Source organism: Stomoxys calcitrans, chromosome 2, assembly GCF_963082655.1.
Source record: "Stomoxys calcitrans chromosome 2, idStoCalc2.1, whole genome shotgun sequence".
NCBI classification, from domain to species: domain Eukaryota; kingdom Metazoa; phylum Arthropoda; class Insecta; order Diptera; family Muscidae; genus Stomoxys; species Stomoxys calcitrans.
Genome location: NC_081553.1, coordinates 36,298,950 through 36,320,236, shown reverse-complemented (window position 1 = coordinate 36,320,236; position 21,287 = coordinate 36,298,950). Strand labels below are relative to the sequence as shown.

Below are 21,287 nucleotides of genomic sequence, written 5' to 3'. Positions count from 1 at the left end.
AAATTGGGTACAGTGAGCTTTGTTAGGCTCTTCGACATCCTTCTTCAATTTGACCAAGATCGGTACAGATTTGGATATAACTGCCATATAGACCGATCTCTCGATTTAAGATTTTGGGGCCATGTATTGTCCGATTTCGCCGGAATTTGGTACAGTGAGTTGTGTTACGCCCTTCGATATCCCTCTTCAATTTGGTCAAGATCGGTCCAGATTTGGATATAGCTGCCATTTAGACCGATCTCTCGATTTAAGGTCTTAGGCCCATAAAAGCCGCATTTATTATCCGATTTCTCCGAAATTTAGTACAGTGAGTTGTGAAGGTTTTCGACATTCTTCTTCAATTTGGCCCAGATCGGTCCAAATTTTGATATAGACTGATCTCTCGATTTAGGGTTTTGGGGCCATAAAAGGCGCATTTATTGTCCGATTTCGCCAAAATTTGGGACAGTGAGTTGCGTTAGGTCTTCGTCATCCTTCTTCAATTTGGCCCAGATCGGTCCAGATTTGAATATAGACCCATCTCTCGATTTAAGGTTTTGGGCTCATAAAAGGCTCATTTATTGTCCGATTTCTCTAAAATTTGGTACAGTGAGTTGTGTTCGGCTCTTCGACATATTTCTACAATTTGAGCCAGATCAGTTCAGATTTGGATATAACTGCCATATAGACCGATCTCTTGATTTAAGGTTTTGGACTCATTAAAGGCGCTTTTATTGTCCGATGTCGCCGAAATTTGGGACAGTTAGTTTTGCTAGGGCCTTCGACATCCTTCTTTAATTGGCTCAGATTAGTTCAGATTTGGATATAGCTTGCACATATACTGATCTCTCGATTTAAGGTCTTAAGCCCATAAAAGGCTCATTTATTGTCCGATTTCTCCGAAATTTGGTACAGTGTGTGCGTTAGGTTCTTCGACTGCTTTTTGCAATTTGACCCAGATCAGTTCAGATTTGGATATAACTGCCATATAGACCGATCTCTTAATTTATTGTTTTGGACCCATAAAAGGCGCTTTTATTGTCCGATGTCGCCGAAATTTGGGACAGTGAGTTGTTGGCCTTCGATATCCCTCTTCAATTTGGTTCAGATCGGTTCAGATTTGGATGTAGCTGCCGTGTAGACCAATCTCTTGATTTTAAGTCTTGGTCCCCTAAAAGGCGCATTTATAATTTGACACAGTGACTTATGTTAGGCTTTTCGACATCCGTATCGTATATGGTTCAGTTTATATTTGAATATATGTAGGTACCAAAAAAAACCATATTTTGTTCTACAAAATTGAACAATGACTTGAACTTATTAGACCACTCAATGTCCGTGCCGAATTTGGTCAAAACCGGACCATATTTCGATATAGCTGTTATGGCGGCATACATTTTGCATTTTTCATCGGATTATGACGAAATTTTGGTTGTATATAACTCCTTTTTACTTGTTTAAAAACTATTTGCCAAACTTTTACTTCCATAGAAATTTTTGTAAAATATCATTTCTAAAAATATTTGTTCAAAAATTTTAGGAAAAATTATATTTTTATAAAATATTTGTCAAAATTATATTTCTGTTAAAAAATGTTATTGGCAGGACGGTAAGGTCACGAACAGTCTTGCAGTGTAAGAAAGAGATTAACGCCTTCTCTCATATCAGACATGAACCAACTTTGGGGAGTGGTATTGAAAACAATTAAGGATTTTGTAAGTAGCACGGAATTCCTAACTTAAAATATTCTTTTTAGAGGTTACTTTATAGTTTTTAGAGCGCATAAGAAGCCGATTACTGGCTTAGGTGTATGTCCATAGTGGCATGTGGCGGATTAATATCTGCACCCTCTTTTTAATCTAACCTAACCTAACCTATGAAAAGTTTTGTCAAAATTCTTCTATAGAAATTTGTGTCAAAATTTAAATTCTTAAAAATATTTTGTCAAAATTATGCTTTGGAATATTGTATCGAAATTCGACTTTTATGAATTTTATTTATTAAAAAATTTGTCAGTTTTTATTTGTTTTTTTTTTTTTTTTATTTGGAAAATTTTGTAAACCTTTTATTTCTAAGGGGTAATTTGCCAAACTAATTTTTATAAAAAATATGTGAAAATTCTTTTTCTTTAAAAAACTTCTTTGACTTTTTTATCTCTGTTTAGGATAGTCCTAAACTTTTTTCGTCGACTGTAGTCCTATTTTGAATTTCAGCACTGTATCTAGCGGGCCAACCATCACATGAACATACACACTCGCACATATGCGTGTGCGGGCGGCCGCTAGCCACAGGTGCTTTGTTGTATTTCGCTGAATTCCAGTGACAACAGGAGGCTGCGGGTATAATCAACTGCAGACCTGTTTAAATGTTTCGTTGACCATTAATTCGATCGCCTCGCTTACCTCCCGTGACGGTGTTACAAGTCAAAGAAAAAAAATAACAACACATACTATGTTCATACATGGTATATAAATTGAACTAAAGAAGTACATAGAAAGTGGAATTAAAAGAAACACAAAAGTAACTAAACGTAAAGTTAAATTGTATAAAACTCAAAAGTGTAAATTCTCCTAAATAAAATTGAAAATTGTAGATTTGAACATTACCCTTGAAAATACCTACATACCTGTGTAACCAATACTTACCACTTAGAAAGAAAGATCTTGTTATATACATATTTACCCTAAATGTAACTTAACCTAAAAGGAGCTTAAAGCTTTAAATTGTGTAAAAGTTAAACCTACCCTAAAGTGAATATTGCACAAAACCCTAGTTGAAAAGATATACTTACCTGCATTAAAACCAAAAGTGTCTATCCATACTTACCTTGAAATTGAGTGTATTTGAAAACCTAAAGCTTACCTTAATTGCTATACGTACCTTGAAAATGTGAATATAAACAAGTAAGAGCGTGCTAAGTTCGACCGAGCCGAATCTTATATACCCTCCACCATAGATCGCATTTGTCGAGTTCTTTGTGCGGTTTCTCTTTTTAGGCAAACCAAGAATAATAAATAAGAACTGTTATGCTATTGGAGCTATACCAAGTTGTAGTCCGATTCGGGCCATAAATAAATTGAATGTTGGAGACCATAGTAAAAGTCATTGTGTAAAATTTCAGCCAATTCGAATAAGAATTGCGCCCTTTAGGAGCTCAAGAAGCAAAATTGGGAGATCGGTTTATATGGGAGCTGTATCAAGCTATAGATCGATTCAGACCATATTTCACATGTATGTTGAAGGTCATGGGAGAAGCCGTTGTACAAAATCAGCAGTGGACAATAACTGCGCCCTCTAGAGGCTCAAGAAGTCAAGATCCCAGATCGGTTTATATGGCAGCTATATCAGGTTATGAACCGATTTGAACCGTACTTAGAACAGTTGTTGCAAGTGACACCAAAACACCAGGTGCAAATTTCAGTCAAATCGGACGAGAATTGCGCCCTATAGAGGCTCGAGAAGTCAAGACCGAAGATCGGTTTATATGCCAACTATATCCCAAAAAGCCTTGCACAACCGAGCAGATAAAAAAAATGGAGAAAGTTGGGAACCACAACTTTGAGACAGTCAGTAACTTTATCTACCTCGGCACCGCCGTAACCGAAATGAATGACACCAGTTTTGAGATTAAGCGGAGAATAATACTGGCAAACAAATGCTACTTTGACTAAGTAAGCAGTTTAGAAACTAGGCCACCTCTCGACAGACGAAGATTACACTATACAAGACACTGATACTACCCGTGCTGATATATGGTTCTGAAGCATGGGTACTTGTCAAAGCAGATGAGGCAGTGCGTGGAGTATTTGAGAGAAAGATTCTACGTAAATATTGGGTTACCCAAAAAGTAATTGCGGATTTTTCATATAGTCGGCGTTGACAAAATTTTTCACCTCTTGTGACTCTGTAATTGCATTCTTTCTTCTGTCAGTTATCAGCTGTTACTTTTAGACTCGGCTATAAAAAGGAGGCCCCTTATCGGACTGCACTCATTGATATGTGAGAAGTTTGCCCCTGTTCCTTAGTAGAATATTCATGGCCAAAATTTGCATATTGCACTACACTGTGAAATATACCTAACAAGAGCTAATAAGACAAAAATCAAATTTGAATTGAAATTCTGGTGCTTTTTCATACCAACGCATAAAACAAAAGGTCTTCCCGTAAACGAACTCTAAAGACTTTTTTTGTAGAAAAATCTATCAAAATTTTATATTTGTATAGTATATTTTGTAAAATTTAATTCTCTAGACAATTTTTGTCAAAATTGTATTTCTATAGAAAATTTTATCAACATTTTTTATATATTATATTATTTTTTCTTAAAATTCTTCTTTCCTGTTTGATTTTTTTTATTCCTGGAGTAAATTTTAGCCAAAATTGTAGCCCATCATGCGAACCTTCTGCTTTGTATCAAGGACTAATTGTCCTTTCAAGCAACAAACATTAACTACCCTCTAAGTTATCTGCTGGTTGTCCGGGGTGATTGGAAGATAACTAAAAGGACAACTGTTGTCAATGACAACCCTCCACAACAAATTGACCGAAAAAAACGATAGTTAACAACAACAGCATAAAAAATGGACAGTTCATTCGGTTTCCAGCTAAAATATGGACGATTATGCTCCAAGTCGTTATAAAATATTGGAGAAAATTGGTGAAGGAGTTCATGGTTGTGTCTTCAAAGCTATAGATTTACATAGAAAATGTCCAGTGGCCATAAAGAAGGTGGCTTTGAAGAACAAATTTGGAAATATCTCATTAAATACGCTGCGCGAAATAAAAACATTACAATTATCAAAATGTGAATATGTAAGTGCCAATAATTTTCTATATGTATTTACAAAAAATGAATATCTATGTATATTCTCTTTTTAAAGATTATTGACATCGTTGATTTGTTTCCCGATCTCATTGGTTTGTCTTTGGTCTTGGAGTATATGCCCGAAACTCTCTATGGCAAATTGAAAAACGATGCCAATCCATTGAGTAGACAACAAGTTCGGAAGTTCGCCTTAATGATGCTTAAAGGAATTGAATATCTACATAAACTGGGCATTATACATAGGGTATGGTATGAATTCATGTGTAAATACATTTTGATTAATTTATAGATAACTAGCTGAACAGGGCCCGCTTCGCTGCGCCGTCCTTCAATCTCATATTTTATCTAAGCCCCATACTGGCACGGTCAGGAAAAAAGTCGGTAAATATGTCCATTATGGTGGTGTTTTTGGGGGTGAGGAAAACCTCCATGTATCAGATTCGTGCTCTAGTCGCAAATATATTTCATTTAAGCCTAATAAATTTCCATTTGGCGGGCTTTGTTTGAGGGGGTATGTTCATTTAGACATTCCGTTTGCTACACATCGAAATATCAATTTCCGACCCCACAATTTCCGGATCGTCGTAAAATTCTAAGACGATTTAACGATGTCCGTGTGTCTGTCCGTCCGTCTGTTGTAATCACTCTACAGGCTTCAAAAATTTAGATATTGAGCTGAAATTTGGCACAGATACTTCTTTTTGATACACGTTGGTTAAGTTCTTGAACGGGCCAAATCGGACCATATTTGGATATAGCTGCTATATGGACTGATTTTCCGATAAAGGGTCTAATGCCTATAAAAACTTTATTTTAGGCCTTTTTTAGGCCTCCCGTCATCTGACCCAAATATGGTTCAGGTCGGACTATATGTAGATATAGCTGCCATATAGACCGATCTGGCGATAAAGGGTCTGAAGCCCATAAAAGCTTTATTTATTGCTCAATTTCGCTGAAATTTGAAACAGTGGGTTATTTTAAGCCTCCCGTCGTCTGACCTTTGGTTCAGATTGGACTATATTTCAATATAGCTACCATATAGACCGATCTCTCGATAAAGAGTCTGAAGCCCATAAAAGTTTTATTTTGTAACCGATTTCACTGAAATTTAAAACAGTGAGTAGCTTTAGGCATACCAACATCTGACCCAAATACGGTTCAGATCGGACTATATTTAGATATAGCTGCCATATAGACCGATCTTCCGATAAAGGGTCTGAAGCCCATAAAAGCCCTATTTACTACCCGATTTCGCTGAAATTTGTTTTAGGTTTCCCGACATCCGCCCCATGTATGGTTTGGATCGGGCTATATTTAGATATAGCTGCCATATAGACTGATCTCCAAATAAAGGGTCTGAAGCCCATAAAATCATTACTTTTTATCCAATTTCACTGATTTCACTAATGCCCATATAGCTCTCATATAGACCGATATGCCGGCTAAGGGTCTGAAGCTCATACTCAACAGAGACTTATATTATAAGACCACTCTCTCAAAATTGGATATCAAATTCATTTTCTACTTTAAAATACCTATTATTTGAGCAGTTTATTGCCATACTAGGCAAAAGTGGTCGGTTTGGAGGCGCTTAGTGCGCGGACCCTGAAATAATATTAGCCTCGTGCTCCAATAATTTCAGTGTTTGAGCCTCATAATGTCAAGCATTTTGAAGGTGGCGATCCAGATATTGAGGGCCACGGGTCACGTTCAGATGTCCTATTCTATCCCAATCGGCCTTAATTTGTTATTTTTAATTCCTTTTTTCTCGGTAGGATGGGAGGGCGATTGCCCTCTGACATGTCCTTTCATTTGAATACAATATTGGAGGCCACCGTAGCGCAAAGGTTAGTATGTTCGCCTATGTTCGAATCCTGGCGAGACCATCAGAAAAAATATTCAGCGGTGGTTTTCCACTCCTAATGCTGGCAACATTTGTGAGGTACTATGCCATGTAAAACTTCTCTCCAAAGAGGTGTCCCACTGCAGCACGCCTTTCGGACTCGGCTATGAAAAGGAGGCCCCTTATCATTGAGCTTTAACTTGAATCCGACTGCACTCATTGGCATGTGAAGTTTGCCCCTGTTCCTTAGTGGAATCGTCATGGACAAAATTTACAATGTCACAGACCTTTTGTTAAATTCCCATCTTATCCCGCTCGAACTACACGTCTTATTGAAGCATATATGATATACAAATATGTATATCAGATTCGTGATCAACACTCAAAGACCTTTCATTTGATACCTATTTTGTGACGTTGGACATTAAGATTGGAGAGACCCATGTGTACTCAACTTCCAAACACCTTCCATTTGATACCCATATTGTCCCAATCGGTAAATATGTCCTGTTGAGGGGTTTTTGGGGGCCTCTCCCCTCAGACACCAAGGAATAAATTTTTGTGTCAGATTTGTACTCTACTTTTATATACCTTTCATTTGATGCCCATGTTGCCTAAAGCGGTAAGTGTCCTGTTGGGTGCTGATTTTGGGGGTGGGAGACTCCCCGACACTAAGGGTAACATTTTTATACTAAGTTCGTAATCTTCTCTTAAATACCTTTCATTTGATACCCATATTGTCCCAGTCGGTAAACATGTTCGTTCGGATGGGTTTTGAGATGATGTGTATCCCAAAATAAAATTGGGGTGAGGGGGAGGTTCCCCATTGCGCCCTCTAGAGGCTCAAGAAGTCAAGACCCAAGATCGGTTTATATGGCAGCTATATCAAAACATGAACCGATTTGGCCCATTTACGATCCCAACCAACCTACACTAATAAAAAGTATTTGTGCATAATTTCAAGCGGCTAGCTTAACTCCTTCGAAAGTTAGCGTGCTTTCGACGGACGGACATGGCTAGATCGAATTAAAATGACATGACATGACTTTACGGGGTTTAGACACATATTTCAAGGTGTTACAAACAGAATGACGAAATTAGTATACCCCCATCCTATGGTGGAGGGTATAAAAAATTGTACTCAGCTGTTCACATGACCTCACCTTATAACTGCATCCTGGGCTGGTACTTTATTCGCTTTTCACAGTTGAAAACACATGTTTTTCGCGATTACTTTTTTGAAACAGTACAAAAATTTTAATGATATCATAATACTTTTATTAAAATTGTTCCATTAGTTATGGGGGAATGCCCTACTTAATGAAATCAGCAAGTTTTTTTTTTTGCTTCAAAGTCTATTATCTTAAAAAAGTAATCACGAAAAAATTTCGCTTAGAGCAAACGTAGTACCAGCCTTTAACCGTAAAATGTGTTTTCAACTTTCAATTATTTTTGGTATTCATGTATTCAGGAACCTATAGTAAAATTTTATGGCTAACACTACAGAATGTTTGTTCTTACTATTGGTTTGCCCAAAAAGTAATTGCGGATTTTTTAAAATAAAGTAAATGCATTTTTAATAAAACTTAGAATGAACTTTAATCAAATATACTTTTTTACACTTTTTTTTCTAAAGCAAGCTAAAAGTAACAGCTGATAACTGACAGAAGAAAGAATGCAATTACAGAGTCACAAGCTGTGAAAAAATTTGTCAACGCCGACTATATGAAAAATCCGCAATTACTTTTTGGGCAACCCAATACAATCCATTTTTAGGTTATCTACTGATATCAACTTCCAAAATGCCTTTTTTATAATGCCCCTTTTTTTATAATCAATTGTGTATTTTTGTAAATTTTTAAAAAAAATTTCCACTCATTATTTCTTTCAAAAACAAAATTTCCCTCATATCTTATTTCAGGACATAAAACCAGCAAATCTTTTGATAAGTGAAACTGAAATTCTTAAGATAGCAGATTTTGGTTTGGCCCGTCTACATTTTCCCGATGAAGAAAATCGTTTGTATTCGCCGCAAGTATCAACTCGTTGGTATCGAGCACCCGAAATACTGTGGGGTAGTCAAAAGTATGGTCCTCCTGTTGATATGTGGGCATCCGGCTGTGTTGTGGCGGAAATGCTAAGGGGTGTTCCATTGTTTGCGGTAATTATGTTGAATATATTTAAATCCATAAGCCAAGAAGTCAAACGTTTTTTCAGCAACTTTTTTATAAGTGTTGCCAGTTGTAACAATAACAACTTTACATATGTGATCAATTTTTTAGTCCATTTGAATAGCTTCTATTTGCAATTAAAGCTTAGAATTATTTCTTACACTTACTTTTCTAGGGTACAACCGACATAGAGCAATTGGCTTTGGTTATACGCACTTTGGGAACACCACGTTTAAACGAGTGGCCGGAATTGACCTCTATGCCAGATTATAATAAGATAAGGTAAATATTTATATGTACAGTAGCTCCAAGCAAAACTCATACTCAATATAAAATTATGATCAAATTCGCCACCAAAACAACCCTTTACTTTTTATACCCACCACCCTAGGATAGGGGGTATATTCATCTAGTCATTTCGTTTGCAACACATCGAAATATCAATTTCCGACCCTACAAAGTATATATATTTTGGGTTGTCGTAAAATTCTTAGACGATTACACGATGTCCGTGTCTGTCCGTTTGTCTGTTGTAATCACTCTAGAGCCTTCAAAAATCGAGATATTGAGCTGAAATTTGGCACAGATATGTCTTTTTGATACACGCTGGTTAAGTTCTTGAAAGGGCCAAATCGGACCATATTTGGATATAGCTGTATTAGAGACCGATCTACCAATAAGGGGCCTGAAGCCCATAAAAACTCTATTTATTACTCGATTTCACTGAAATTTAAAACAGTGGGTAATTTTAGATCTCTTGACATCCGTCCCAAATATGGTTCAGATCGGACTATATTTAGTTATAGCTGTCATATTGACCGATCTGCCAATAAAGGATCTGAAGCCCATAAAAGCTTTATTTATTACCCGATTTTGCTGAAGTTGAAACAATGGGTTAATTTAAGACTCCCGATAACTGATCTAAATATGGTTCAGATCGGACTATATTTGGATATAGCTGCCATATAGACCGATCTCCCGATTAAGGGTCTGAAGCCCATAAAAGCTTTATTTTTTTTCCCATTTCGCTGAAATTTGAAACAGTGAGAAGTTTTAGGCTACCCGCTATCCGACACAAATATGTTAAAGATGGGACTGTATTTAAATTCAAACAAAATCGGGTAATAAATAAGGATTTTATGAGCTTCAGACCATTAACCGGCATATCGGTCTATATGTCATATAGACCAATATATATGACATATAGACCGATATGCCGGTCTATATGTGTCTTATATTTATTGGACCACTCAATGTCCGCGCCAAATTTGGGTACATAAGTTATCCAATTTTCACCGGATTGTGATGAAAGGGGGTTTACATATATACCCGAGGTGGTGGTTATCCAAAGTTCGGCCTTTTTACTTGTTTATATTAATTGTAAAGTAAAATGTTACGTTTCTCTGATTTTCTCAATTACCTAGTGTACTAATGTATAATGTATAAAACATTTTTTGAAAATATTAATTTTTGTAAGATATAAGGGAAATTACAATTGATCTATAGCTGTAAGAGTTTCGCTTGGAGTTACTGTATAAAAAAATATAGGGATGACATAAACCTGGTATCCCATGTATTCACATGAGTGGCACACAAATGCATGAACTCTTATTCCTTACATTTGAACAGATTTCCTAATGCCGTTGGTATCAATTGGGATAATCTCTTTCCAAGCTGTACCTATGCCACAGAAATAAATTTAGTTGCCAATCTTGTTATATATAACCCTAAGAACCGATTGACTGCCGAAGAGGTAAGTACTTTCTAAAATCACCAAAGATAGAATCTATGATTCCATGTACGAGCTAAATATATTTCCCCAAGCAATTCGATTTTAAGCGTCTCTCCTTTGCAAATGCAAATTTTGCCAATGAACATTCCACTAAGGAACGGGGGCAAACTTCTCACATATCAATGATTCGAACCCAGATGTTCAGCGTTAGAGGCGTACATGCTAACCTCTGCACTACGGTGGCCTCCATGCGTCTCTTTTTTTTCTTTCTAATAGTCACGTTGTAAGGGAGTTATTTTCCGGCTTTGGCTTGTGTTAAGTTTTGTGACTTGAACGTTGACCCTTATAACTTGGTGTAATATGCGTTTGCTACCAGCACCCACGGTAGAGAAGTATTTAAATTTGTACAAAGGTGTTGATTTGTCAGGTCAAATGCCACACATATTGGGCCAATTTTCTCATTGTTTTTGTAAATTTAAATTTTACCGATCTTGCATGACTCTCAAAAATGACAAACTACCACATGTTTGAAAGACACACTTCTCACCTGTCTCACCAATGCGGATTTAAAAAGGTGGTCTCACGCGAACATCTGTTAACAGCCGGCCAAATTTGACGGTATTAAGAAGCAAGATTTTTGTTTACATTTTCTTTGTTGTTATCTTCTATATCGCATATTCTCTGCTCATGTACGCACACGTATACACACACTCACACAAATTTGATTGAATGTGTTGGGAAAACGTCGATCGGCTTGATGACAAGATCAAAACTTTTGTGTTGGCAACACCAGGGCGATCCGGATTAAGATAGCAATCCACATTCTACACCTTATAATATTATGCATACTCAAAAATTTGTGCAAATTTGTGCAAATTTGTTTGTTACTGGTAGTCGTTCGCGTACTCCATTTGCCAGCAGAAAACAGCGGACGAGCGCGTGTAAGCAAGCAAAATTTTGAGAGTTTAGTAATTGAGAGCTTGCAAATTTCTACTGGAGGGTTTTTTCCCAGTGGTACAGCAAATCGTTTGTAAGACAAGAAACCCGCAAATGAATAGGTTGTATTCGAAGTCCGATTTAATGCATTGTCTATGAAAATAAGAAAGAGAAAAGAACAAATTACATTCTGTGGCACACCTGTGGTCAATTTATATTCATCGGATGTGAATCCATCAACACGAACTCTCATAGCGCGACTTTGAGAAAACGTGATATAAATCAAACGAAGTCATTACCAGCACCAACAGCATGTTCTGGGCATGAAGATACCGTGTGATGTCCGTTGGTCAAAATATGTATTCGAAGTGCCGAATGAAGCATTCTATAGTTTGGATTTTCTGAAGTTGTTGTTGCTTCCTCTTTTTCCTTATATATAATAGCTAGGATGGAGTATAACTCTCACATATGGGCTGGAGCTTCAAAGTTACCCTTGAAAGGAGAGTGTTGATTGTAGACTGTAAGGGTATCCAACTCCCTTGCTTTCCTAGGGCATCATCAAAAAGTGGGAAGCGTTGTGTTTCAATGATGTTAGGTTGTCCACCAGGTAAACAAGTCTTTCACATATGTATGTTATCGATAAACCAATTGAACCGACCTTTCATTTTCGGGACAATAAATTTTTTGTCCGAACTTTTCGCATGAGGAGTCGACTTCCGGCTATTGTATATCCACCAACTTTTATGCCCAGAAATTTTAAAGCGAATAACGATAAACATTCAGCCCAATTCTGAAAACTCCTAGGGAATTAATTTCTCCCTCGAATAAAATCCTCCTATTCTGATTGAATGGAGAGAGGGAATTTCGAATTCTCTAAAAAAGGAAAAAGAACATAAAATGGAAAAATAAGCAAAAATAAGTTATAAAGGTTGCTAAAAAAGTTTACAAACATGTTTACTGTTGCTTTTGTAATGCAACCATATTTCTGTTGTGATAGCAACATTCCGTCTTCATCCAACAATCGTTGGCTAAATTAGATGCTTCCAGAGTGATCTGGTAGACAGATTAATTGTGGCGTGTTGCCCCTGGTTGCATGCAGGGCACACATCCTGCATGTTGGAGTTTTCCCTTGCCAAAAGGAGTTAAGGTGGCTTAATCGTAGTATAGAGGTTTGCTTCTTCTTCGTCGTCATAAATGCTATGGTGGTCTGCCTAATACGCCGTTTTATCTAAAGGCATACTTTTATGGAACTAGAACTTGAAGATCTAAACGACATTTCTGGGCGGCACCCGCTTTTCTAGGTGGTTGGGAAGGCTGCTGGACATAGTGCTGCCGAAAAGCGACTTATGGATCTATTCTTACTCCTGTGGAATAAATGCTGCCAAATGAGGCGCCAAGTATCTTTGAATAATTGCCCACGAACATTCCATTAAGGAATAGGCAGAAGACTTCTTGTACTTCATTAAGTGCCGCCCGATTCTATTTTAAGCTCAATGATAAGGGACCTCCTTTAAGTATCCGACTCGGAACGGAATGCCAATAAAATCGAAAAACTTGAGAAAATGTTCTATGGTGGGTACATGACATATTTAAACCGGGAGAACCTAACAAAATTTGTACTTGTTTTTGATGAAAAAGTGAAAAAAGCTTTCCATACAAAAAATGCTTTCCATAAAACATAAAATTCACAATTTGTTATCCTAACTCCCTTTCATTTGTTTGAGGGATTTTTTTTTTTGTTTTATCGCCTCATTCTCTGTTTTATATCGATTCAGAATAGCTACTTTTTTCCCTAGGAGATATTTCCCTTTTTCGAAGTTTGTTTAGAATAAGCGAAAAGGGATTAGGGAAAAAACTCCCAGTAAATTGTTATTCAGAATAGGGGAAAAGGGAGTAGGGAATAAACTCGCAGGGAATTGTTATTCAGAATAGGGTTGATTAATTATTTCCTCCTTCCTCCACTTCGGTTTTTTAATTTTCAATGCCAACGCAATTCCCTGCAAGTAGGAGAGAAAAGCAGGGTGGGTCAAACGGAGTACACCGATACTATCTGTTGGGTCTCTCTAGCTTTCATGACGTGTTACATCGTAAATTTGGTGTTGCTTTCTACCATATTATGTACAGTTGTAAGGTATTTGTAAATTTTATGGAAGAAGGAACAAATATTCACCAATTTTCTATTTCAATAATGCGAAATTCGAATATTTAACTACAAGCCTTCTCTAATTTCAGGCAATAAAGCATGAGTACTTTCAGAGATAAATACAAGCTTTCTACAAACAAAGGATTATATGCGAACATAATATTAAGCTAATATCTAATTTATATTTAAATTTAAAAGTTTAAGTATTAAAATGGAATATTGATACAAATGTTAACAATTTCTGTTTTTAAATTTAATTTTTTTCATGTTTTTATAAAAGTAGAGCTTATGAAATAAATTAGAAATTAGATAAAAATAATATTAATTTCATTCTTTAATGCTTGAATGTATGCGCATTGCAAAATTTCAGCAAATCTGCCAATAAGGATTTTTTATAAGGAATAAGATAAAACACTTAATTCGGTGGCTGTGATAGACTTAAACGGGTATTCCAAGTTCTTTTACATCCAGGGCATGTAGATTTCTTTGTCAAATACTTTCTTATACATTGCCGATGCAGTTTTACATCGCACTCTGAGCATTTGACATCCTGCAAAAAATTAATATCTTATTTAATAACTGCAGCTATACGGCATTTTGCAAATATTCCAACATACCCAATACACTATTTTGTTACATAAAATGCAATCTTTAATGTATTCTGGAAAATTCTTTTTCAAATAATTTCCATACTCTAGCATTGACCGAGGTCCCAAATATATTTTTTCATCCTTTTCCAGAAAATAACCTTGAGACATCCAAATTGTTTCCAAATCTTGAATACGTTGCTTGGACAATGGTCGTTGAACATTGGCCGGTATAAGATTAGCAACTCTGTAGATATCCATCCATTCGATGCCATAATCATCGCTGCTCACCAAAGTTTCCAATAGCTTATAGAAATAATTTCGTTCAGTATCTGTATATTGGGGTTGGAATTTGCATGCCTGATTAACAATTAACAAAGCGAATACTAAATATTCCTCTCCATTTAGAGGATGTTTTATTATTTGCAAAGTTTGATCGTAAGTACGTATGCTTGCATCGATTTCCGCGATAAAACTATTTAATGCAGTGGCACTTTCTGGTTCACGCACATCGTCTACAATCGGAAAAGAAATTTTATCAACAAGAATTTAATATCGGTTTTTTTTTCTAATATCATACATGCATCGCATAAATTTGCTAATAATTCGCGAAGCACATCCTTTCTAATGGAACCATGATTAATGGCCGCTTGGAGCAATTGTTTCTTAACTTTATCCATAGTTATCTATTATATTTTTGCTTTTATTGTATCGATTTATTAGGTATTTATTTATTTATTTTATTGCAAGGGTAAACAAAACTGTAAATGACCGGGAAAGCAAAATAAAAACATACGTTTAGAGTTGCCATACCTGACAAGTTGAAATTCCGTCACAGTTACCATATGAAAATGATAAACATGGTGGACCCACCTAATGCCAACGCGTTTTTCATATGGTAAGCGCATAAATGTTTAACAGTATATTTTACAACAGAAATGCTTTGTAAAATTGAAAACCAATTGTGAAAAAAAATAATTAAAGATTTTTCCAGTATTGGAGGCAGTTGGGGCATGTCAACTTATTACCTTTCAGTAGTTAAAAATGAAGAAAAACAAAAAAAGTTAAGCTATGGAGAAAAGGAGCACTGGAGACTATTCTAGATATCCGACCCATTGACATACAGATTAAGTGTGAGGCAGCCAATGCGACTATGAGACTTAAGGCGATGGGAGAATGAATTGAGGATGGGAGCAGCTCATACCATCGCAATATAATCAAGGCGATGATAGGAAATCTGGAAGGAAGGGAAGAGGTTTCCGATCGGATACCTGAGATGAACCTTGAAGTCGAGCGCACGGCACTGCCGCTATTGGCACAGTCGTGGATTGACGGAACCCTAGTATTGCCATCTGGAAGATCATGTTACACGGATGGATCAAAGCTAGAGGGCGGAGTGGGCTTGGGGGTCTACATTGAGAACCCAGGGACTGAGATCTGTTTTAGACTGCCTAACCATAATACGATCCTGCAGGCGGAGATACGGGTATTCACGGAATGCGTGAGGTGGTGTTAACGCGAGGACGTCAAGTGTGAACATTTTATCGGACAGTAAAATTGCAATAAGGGCAATAACATCCAGGACGGTAAGGTCACGAACAGTCTTGCAGTGTAAGGAGATTAACGCCTTCTCTGAGGATGTTAAAATCCGTATCGTTTGCGTGCCGGGCCATGACAGAGTAAGGGGGAATGAAAGGGCAGACGACTTGGTGGTGAAGGCCATAAGACTGGGCGACGAATGCGCATGCAACATTGTGGAACAGCGAAACGATCGGTAGAACGGCTAAAATCCTATGTGGGGACCCAGATCGTGAGAAAACGAGGCTATTACTGGAAGGAAGTAAGAAAGAGGTCAGTATAGCTATTGGTATCATAACGGGACACATAGGACTTTGAGTTCACTTATGTAAAAGCGGTGCGGCAAGTGTTAGCATGTTTAGGGCATGCGGGGAAGATTATGAGACGTTGGAGCATTTCCAATGTCAGTGCCCGGCTTTCGTATCTAACAGGTACCGGTACACAATACCAGACATGGTGGTACTGAAAACAAATAAGGATTTTGTAAGCAGCACGGAATTCCTCACTTAAAATTTTCTTTTTAGAGATTACTTTATAGTTTTTAGAGCGCACGACAAGCCGATTACTGGCTTAGGTGTATGTCCATAGTGGCATGGGGCGGATTAATATCTGCACCCTCTTTTCAAGCTAACCCAATTCAAATGATAAAAAATTAAAACCCATATGGCCATATTGTCCAAATGAGAAGAATTGAATGCCATTGACTGCACATTTTAGGGCACACCTCTGATTTCGCTGAAATTTGATCTGTAGTTGTGGGTTGATCCCAAGAACACGAATCAGAAGTTTTTTTTTTGGGCAAAGGCCCGTGGACCTCTATGGTCCGTAGGGGCCACCTCCAAGGGAAGTGCTGGAAGCTCCCTCTATAGCTGAGTATCATGTTCAGCTTTTCAAGCAGAATGCTGTCAAACTCCATATAAAAAAATGTCGGCGAAACGTTGGCTGACAATACAACTTCCAACAGATGCACAAAATCATGTGTAGTACGGAAGAACTGTAATTTGCCACAGACAGCATGTCTGTCATTACACAAAAATACATGCATTGGGAAAAGTACAGCTAATAGACAGTGTTGTCGAGCGGGGTTAATGTGGTAATTGTATTATATATGCGTTTTCCCTATAAATACGATTCAAATACAACATGCCAACGCACGGCCCTTGAAGCCATCACACCTAATATGGTTGAAAAGTCTTGTGTTACTATCTTTGGCTTTTCTTTTCCATTTGCATCTCCGATCATTGAGCTCGTCTCGAAAGAGAAACAAATAAAAATTATTCTTAAATAACAATTTCCGAGGAATAAAACATTGCGTAAAAGCGGCCCATCAAAAACATTTGTTTGCAGAATAGAAGTCTTGTTGAGATAGCACGTTTGGTGTAAGTATGAATACCAGTTTATTTTGTAAACTTAGAATAAACCTAAGAATTTTCCGACTCTTTGAACCTGAAAAAAAAACAATGCATTAAAAATATCGCAACATACAACGTACGCCTTATACATACTTGCACTTGAGACATGTAAAAAACACAGTTTGACCTTCATCGGCAGAGCGTAATTGGAGGGTGGCATAAGACATTTTATCATGGCCACATTTCGAACATTTACGTTCCACAATAGGACCTTCAGGTGATGTATCTTGTTCCTCTTTTGTTTTTACCAATTTCTCAGGATCGTAGTTGTTAAAATGTATGGTATACTCCACTATTTGATCCCCAAATACTGTGGAATACATTTTTTGGAACTCGGTTAGTTCGAGTCTTGCAACGCAAACGTAAACTTACATATTACCATCGGGTTTATAAGATTTTTGGCAATTATAACAGGTAACATTTTTACTAGCATCCAGCGGCGGGAATATGGAGCCGCAAGATGGGCAAAAGCCCGGCGTGGATGTAAACATTTCCATCGTTTTCTTTGAGAATCAAACCACAACTGATGAAAACAAAAACATAAAATAAATGCACGTGTGCACTAGAGTTGCCAGATATTCAGTTTATTTTATTGTTTGACACATCATAGGCTTGACACATCAATATTTAAATCATATATAATTTACTAAAAACGTTCACCGTTTTATGTTAAATTATTTTTTATTGGTTTTATCATCCTTGGCATTAGATGCTTCCTTTTCCTCTTCACTGGCCTCCGTTTCATTCTCATCGGAATCCTCTTCTGTTTCATCATCATCATCATAATCTTCATCATCGTCGTCCTCAGAGTCTTCATCATCACCACCACCATACCCACTGTAGCCAGATGAGGTGCCAGCACCGGAGTAGCCACCATAATAACCACCACCGTATTCATCATCGCTATCAGCAGCTCCTCCTTGTTGTTGACGGCCAAACTTATGAGATCTCGTAGACATACTCAAATCCTTGGTGACCGATGTGTCATAGTTACACTTGGGACATGGTATGGCCTTATTCTTCTCATACTTAAAGCCTTTGCGACGCACATGATCCTCGCAGTAGCACGTTTTGCAACGTAAACATGAGTATTGACCCAGACGATTACACGACTGGCACTTGTAGTTTTCACTTTCCAGAACCTGGCACGAGGCCTGGTGTTCGAATTGATCATCTTCACATAGGAAGCCATTGCAAAAGGAACACTTAAATATGCGACCTCCATGATCCCAGACACCTCTTTCACATTCTAGACAGGCAGCATTTTGCAGCGGACAAGTACAGGCATGTGTCTGCAAACATTTGCGTCCGTGGCAAACCCAAGCTTCACAAAAATCACATATGGCTCCTACCATACCCAAACCGGTGGTGAATACTCCGGCATGTTTGACCACGCAATCACCCGTCTTTAGCATGCACTTTACTTTGCCGCATTGGGCACATATCGGAAGACGTTGAAGACTTTGACAAAAGTAACAAAAGGCTCTTGATTTTTGCTTGCGTTCACATTTGTCACATTCCATAGGCGCATTACAGGGAAAATCAGCTAGTGGCACTTCACGACTTCTAATTTCCTTAAGTCTAAGTTTTTGCTTTTCAGCTTTTTTCCTTTGTCCAGTCTTTTTCTTAGGCATCTTAATTAGAAAGTATTAACTAACTTATGTTACCGATGGCCCCCAAGGAATTTTAATGACGGATGACAAGTATATAATTATAATTCAATAGGTTTGACAAAACGAAAGCGTAACGTACATCAAAAGCCGGGCGTAGAACGTCTATTGGCCACTACTTTGTAACACAATAAAGACGGTAGGCGATGGTTATGTATAGCTGTTTCATTTTAGTACTATCAGTAAGTACTTTATAGTGTAGTGCAATGAAATTTGTATGACATCTATTCAGGACAACGAAGTTCTGGATAAATGCAATGCAGGTTTATGCAGAACATTTATCGTCAGGATTATCATGATATGTTTTTCACAAATAAGTGTGGCGAACCGCAGATTCTCTATTGTGAATACAATAAAATTGAAACCAATCTTATCTTCTTATATAAAAAGTTCAATTTGTGTTTGTTTGTTTGTTTGACCCGTATAGACTCAAACACGGCTTAACCGATTACCTTGAAAATTTCACAGATTGTGTAGGTTGGTCTGGAAGGAAACATAGGTTATATAATTTTGTGATATCGGGAGGAGGGTGGGGCTCAAATGAAAGGTATTCGGGAGTAGATTTCGAATCTGGCATAAAAAATAAAATCGAAGTATAGGGGGTCACGCCACACCTCAGCCAAGTATCATATAGTCATAGACCTATTATGACTACATGATACTTGGCTGAACCGATTTTCTGAAAATTTTCATATATTATGTACGTTTGTCGGGAAGGAAACATAGGCTATAAATCGGGTGGTAGAGGTTAAACAGTGCCGGAGATATCACCGCCTCAAGCGTCTTTGCTGCTGGTGAGAGAAGGGAGATCGGTCTGTACGACTCCCCCAAACTCGTGTCCTTTCCAGATTTTAGTAGCGGGATCACTCTGCCCATTTTCCAGACATCGGGAACTATAAGAGTGTTCAAAGACAGGTTGAGGACAGTAGTAAGGTACTGAACTCCAGGTGAATCCAGATTTTTCAACATCAATGCAGAGATTCCGTCCGGGCCCAACGCCGTAGATGATTTGGCGCCACGGAAGACATTCGTAACTTCGCCCACGGTAAATTGAGATGGCTGTTCATCGTTGGCTCGGGGACCACGAATACGGCGAATGACTCTCCACCTTGCTCTGTCACTCTTGGGATGCACAATAAATTGACTGTTGGACAACCTGGCGCATCTCTTCGGATCAGTCACGGTTATTTCGCCAAAAGTAACTGAGATCCTGTCAACCTGTCTACCGGGGTTCGAGAGTGACTTCATAGACGGTTGAGCACCTATTGTGGGACTGCCCTGAAATTGTGGGATTAGGTGCAGGATTATGCCCACCCAAACACCTATTTTCCTGTCTAAATCATCTTCATGCAGTAGTCCTTTCACCATTCTTGAATGCTATAGCTTTAAATGGCATATTGAAGAGAACTTCTCCAGACCTCCTGCCGTTTTGTCATGCATGTTGGCTCCTAATCTTCTTCATTCTAATGTCTGGCATTGTATTGACGTAAATTTTATCAAAGTTCTTCTGTGCTTTTTGAGTCTTTCGGGGCAACATAATAAACCTAAGTTCCCTAAATGAAACTGATAGTGAATGAGGTTGCTAGACGCGTGCCATTATATTCCTTAAGTTTAAAAACCATAACAGCAGCAAACACAATTTATAAAATATTTATATTAAAGTTTTTATTTTTGTACGGCGAATTCAAAATTGAATTGACTTATCAAATTCTCTCAGGTGGGTTCATGCGGCCACATGATAAATACGCATTGGAAGTTAGTTTCTAATATACCAGACAAACTGCAAGCTTTCCAAAGACATCCCATATTAAATTAAGTTTAAATTTTTTAGTTTATTTCTCTTTATTTGATTTCAAAACATTGATCATTGTAGCATGCTCGGCCAATAGATCCAATAGCACCTCTATTTTTACATCCGACATATTGCTCTCTTCCTCTAGTGATTTCAGGCGCCGATTTAATCGAATAACTTCATCCACATCACCCTTACGTGATGAATGTATCCATATGCCATCGGCAAAGCGTAACTCCTTATTGCCCAAATTCAAGGAAATTTGTTTGTAATCATCTAAATCTTCATTCACTATAGGACAGCCATTATTGCATCGTGAGGTGCGCGGTGGTATAGGTTTCGATTCAAATTTTTTATTAAATAAAGGCATACTGAAATGATTTTTCCTTTAATTTGCCAATTGTCATTAAACGAAGAGAAGGATTATGGAAATAATTTTTTGCTATGTAAAGTTGAAAAAACCATGGCAACCGTCGTAATAGCCCACTTCCCTTATGAAACACTATTAGAGATGTACATAGATGGTGGTGGTCAAGGTATCATTGTACTTGTGTTCGGTTTAGTTTAGGGGTTGGTTGACCATAACTAGTAGTTAGCTGGTAGGCATAAGGTGTAAGCA

The 21,287-nt window shown here is 37.6% G+C and overlaps 6 protein-coding genes across 6 annotated transcripts in view; 2 read left to right on the top strand and 4 right to left on the bottom strand.

The window, feature by feature from the left end:
* Nucleotides 1-4,419, top strand: part of LOC106090229 (protein dispatched) — a 69,195-nt gene extending 64,776 nt beyond the window's left edge. Inside the window, exon 11 of the mRNA XM_059364073.1 lies at nucleotides 4,344-4,419. The gene's annotated coding sequence lies outside the window, so the exon portion shown is untranslated. The remainder of the gene's footprint in view (nucleotides 1-4,343) is intronic.
* A 156-nt stretch (nucleotides 4,420-4,575) lies between these two features.
* On the top strand, nucleotides 4,576-13,935 carry LOC106089204 (cyclin-dependent kinase 20). The gene is made up of 6 exons (XM_013255000.2): nucleotides 4,576-4,791; nucleotides 4,860-5,048; nucleotides 8,569-8,808; nucleotides 8,994-9,100; nucleotides 10,448-10,571; nucleotides 13,719-13,935. The coding sequence occupies exons 1-6, from the start codon at nucleotides 4,591-4,593 to the stop codon at nucleotides 13,746-13,748; spliced, it is 891 nt and encodes a 296-aa protein (XP_013110454.1). The 5' UTR covers nucleotides 4,576-4,590; the 3' UTR covers nucleotides 13,749-13,935.
* Nucleotides 13,879-14,984, bottom strand: LOC106089205 (non-structural maintenance of chromosomes element 1 homolog). The gene is made up of 3 exons (XM_013255001.2): nucleotides 14,797-14,984; nucleotides 14,247-14,731; nucleotides 13,879-14,179 (listed from the first exon to the last, which is right to left on the bottom strand). Exons 1-3 carry the CDS (start codon nucleotides 14,894-14,896, stop codon nucleotides 14,045-14,047), a joined length of 720 nt encoding a protein of 239 aa, XP_013110455.1. The 5' UTR covers nucleotides 14,897-14,984; the 3' UTR covers nucleotides 13,879-14,044.
* Nucleotides 14,985-17,151: 2,167 nt separating this feature from the next.
* On the bottom strand, nucleotides 17,152-17,733 carry LOC106089193 (DNA-directed RNA polymerase I subunit RPA12). The gene is made up of 3 exons (XM_013254985.2): nucleotides 17,586-17,733; nucleotides 17,300-17,516; nucleotides 17,152-17,240 (listed from the first exon to the last, which is right to left on the bottom strand). The coding sequence occupies exons 1-3, from the start codon at nucleotides 17,701-17,703 to the stop codon at nucleotides 17,216-17,218; spliced, it is 360 nt and encodes a 119-aa protein (XP_013110439.1). The 5' UTR covers nucleotides 17,704-17,733; the 3' UTR covers nucleotides 17,152-17,215.
* A 36-nt stretch (nucleotides 17,734-17,769) lies between these two features.
* On the bottom strand, nucleotides 17,770-18,896 carry LOC106089192 (zinc finger protein 330 homolog). Its single transcript, XM_013254984.1, has one exon. It carries the CDS (start codon nucleotides 18,838-18,840, stop codon nucleotides 17,881-17,883), a length of 960 nt encoding a protein of 319 aa, XP_013110438.1. The 5' UTR covers nucleotides 18,841-18,896; the 3' UTR covers nucleotides 17,770-17,880.
* Nucleotides 18,897-20,688: 1,792 nt separating this feature from the next.
* Nucleotides 20,689-21,072, bottom strand: LOC106089198 (protein chibby homolog 1). Its single transcript, XM_013254992.2, has one exon. The coding sequence runs from the start codon at nucleotides 21,036-21,038 to the stop codon at nucleotides 20,709-20,711; it is 330 nt and encodes a 109-aa protein (XP_013110446.2). The 5' UTR covers nucleotides 21,039-21,072; the 3' UTR covers nucleotides 20,689-20,708.
* Between the last annotated feature and the right edge of the window lie 215 nt (nucleotides 21,073-21,287).

What these genes read in the sequence shown, in the direction of transcription:
- LOC106089204 (XM_013255000.2), top strand. Translation starts at nt 4,591, where the DNA reads ATGGACGATTATGCTCCAAGTCGTTATAAAATATTGGAGAAAATTGGT. An exon ending in AATTATCAAAATGTGAATAT is followed by an intron (nt 4,792 to 4,859) that starts GTAAGTGCCAAT and finishes CTCTTTTTAAAG; the next exon opens with ATTATTGACATCGTTGATTT. An exon ending in GGGGTGTTCCATTGTTTGCG is followed by an intron (nt 8,809 to 8,993) that starts GTAATTATGTTG and finishes TTACTTTTCTAG; the next exon opens with GGTACAACCGACATAGAGCA.
- LOC106089205 (XM_013255001.2), bottom strand. Translation starts at nt 14,896, where the DNA reads ATGGATAAAGTTAAGAAACAATTGCTCCAAGCGGCCATTAATCATGGT. An exon ending in AGCAAATTTATGCGATGCAT is followed by an intron (nt 14,732 to 14,796) that starts GTATGATATTAG and finishes TTCCGATTGTAG; the next exon opens with ACGATGTGCGTGAACCAGAA. An exon ending in GTAACAAAATAGTGTATTGG is followed by an intron (nt 14,180 to 14,246) that starts GTATGTTGGAAT and finishes AATTTTTTGCAG; the next exon opens with GATGTCAAATGCTCAGAGTG.
- LOC106089193 (XM_013254985.2), bottom strand. Translation starts at nt 17,703, where the DNA reads ATGGAAATGTTTACATCCACGCCGGGCTTTTGCCCATCTTGCGGCTCC. An exon ending in AAAATCTTATAAACCCGATG is followed by an intron (nt 17,517 to 17,585) that starts GTAATATGTAAG and finishes TGTATTCCACAG; the next exon opens with TATTTGGGGATCAAATAGTG. An exon ending in TTTACATGTCTCAAGTGCAA is followed by an intron (nt 17,241 to 17,299) that starts GTATGTATAAGG and finishes TTTTTTTTTCAG; the next exon opens with GTTCAAAGAGTCGGAAAATT.
- LOC106089192 (XM_013254984.1), bottom strand. Translation starts at nt 18,840, where the DNA reads ATGCCTAAGAAAAAGACTGGACAAAGGAAAAAAGCTGAAAAGCAAAAA.
- LOC106089198 (XM_013254992.2), bottom strand. Translation starts at nt 21,038, where the DNA reads ATGCCTTTATTTAATAAAAAATTTGAATCGAAACCTATACCACCGCGC.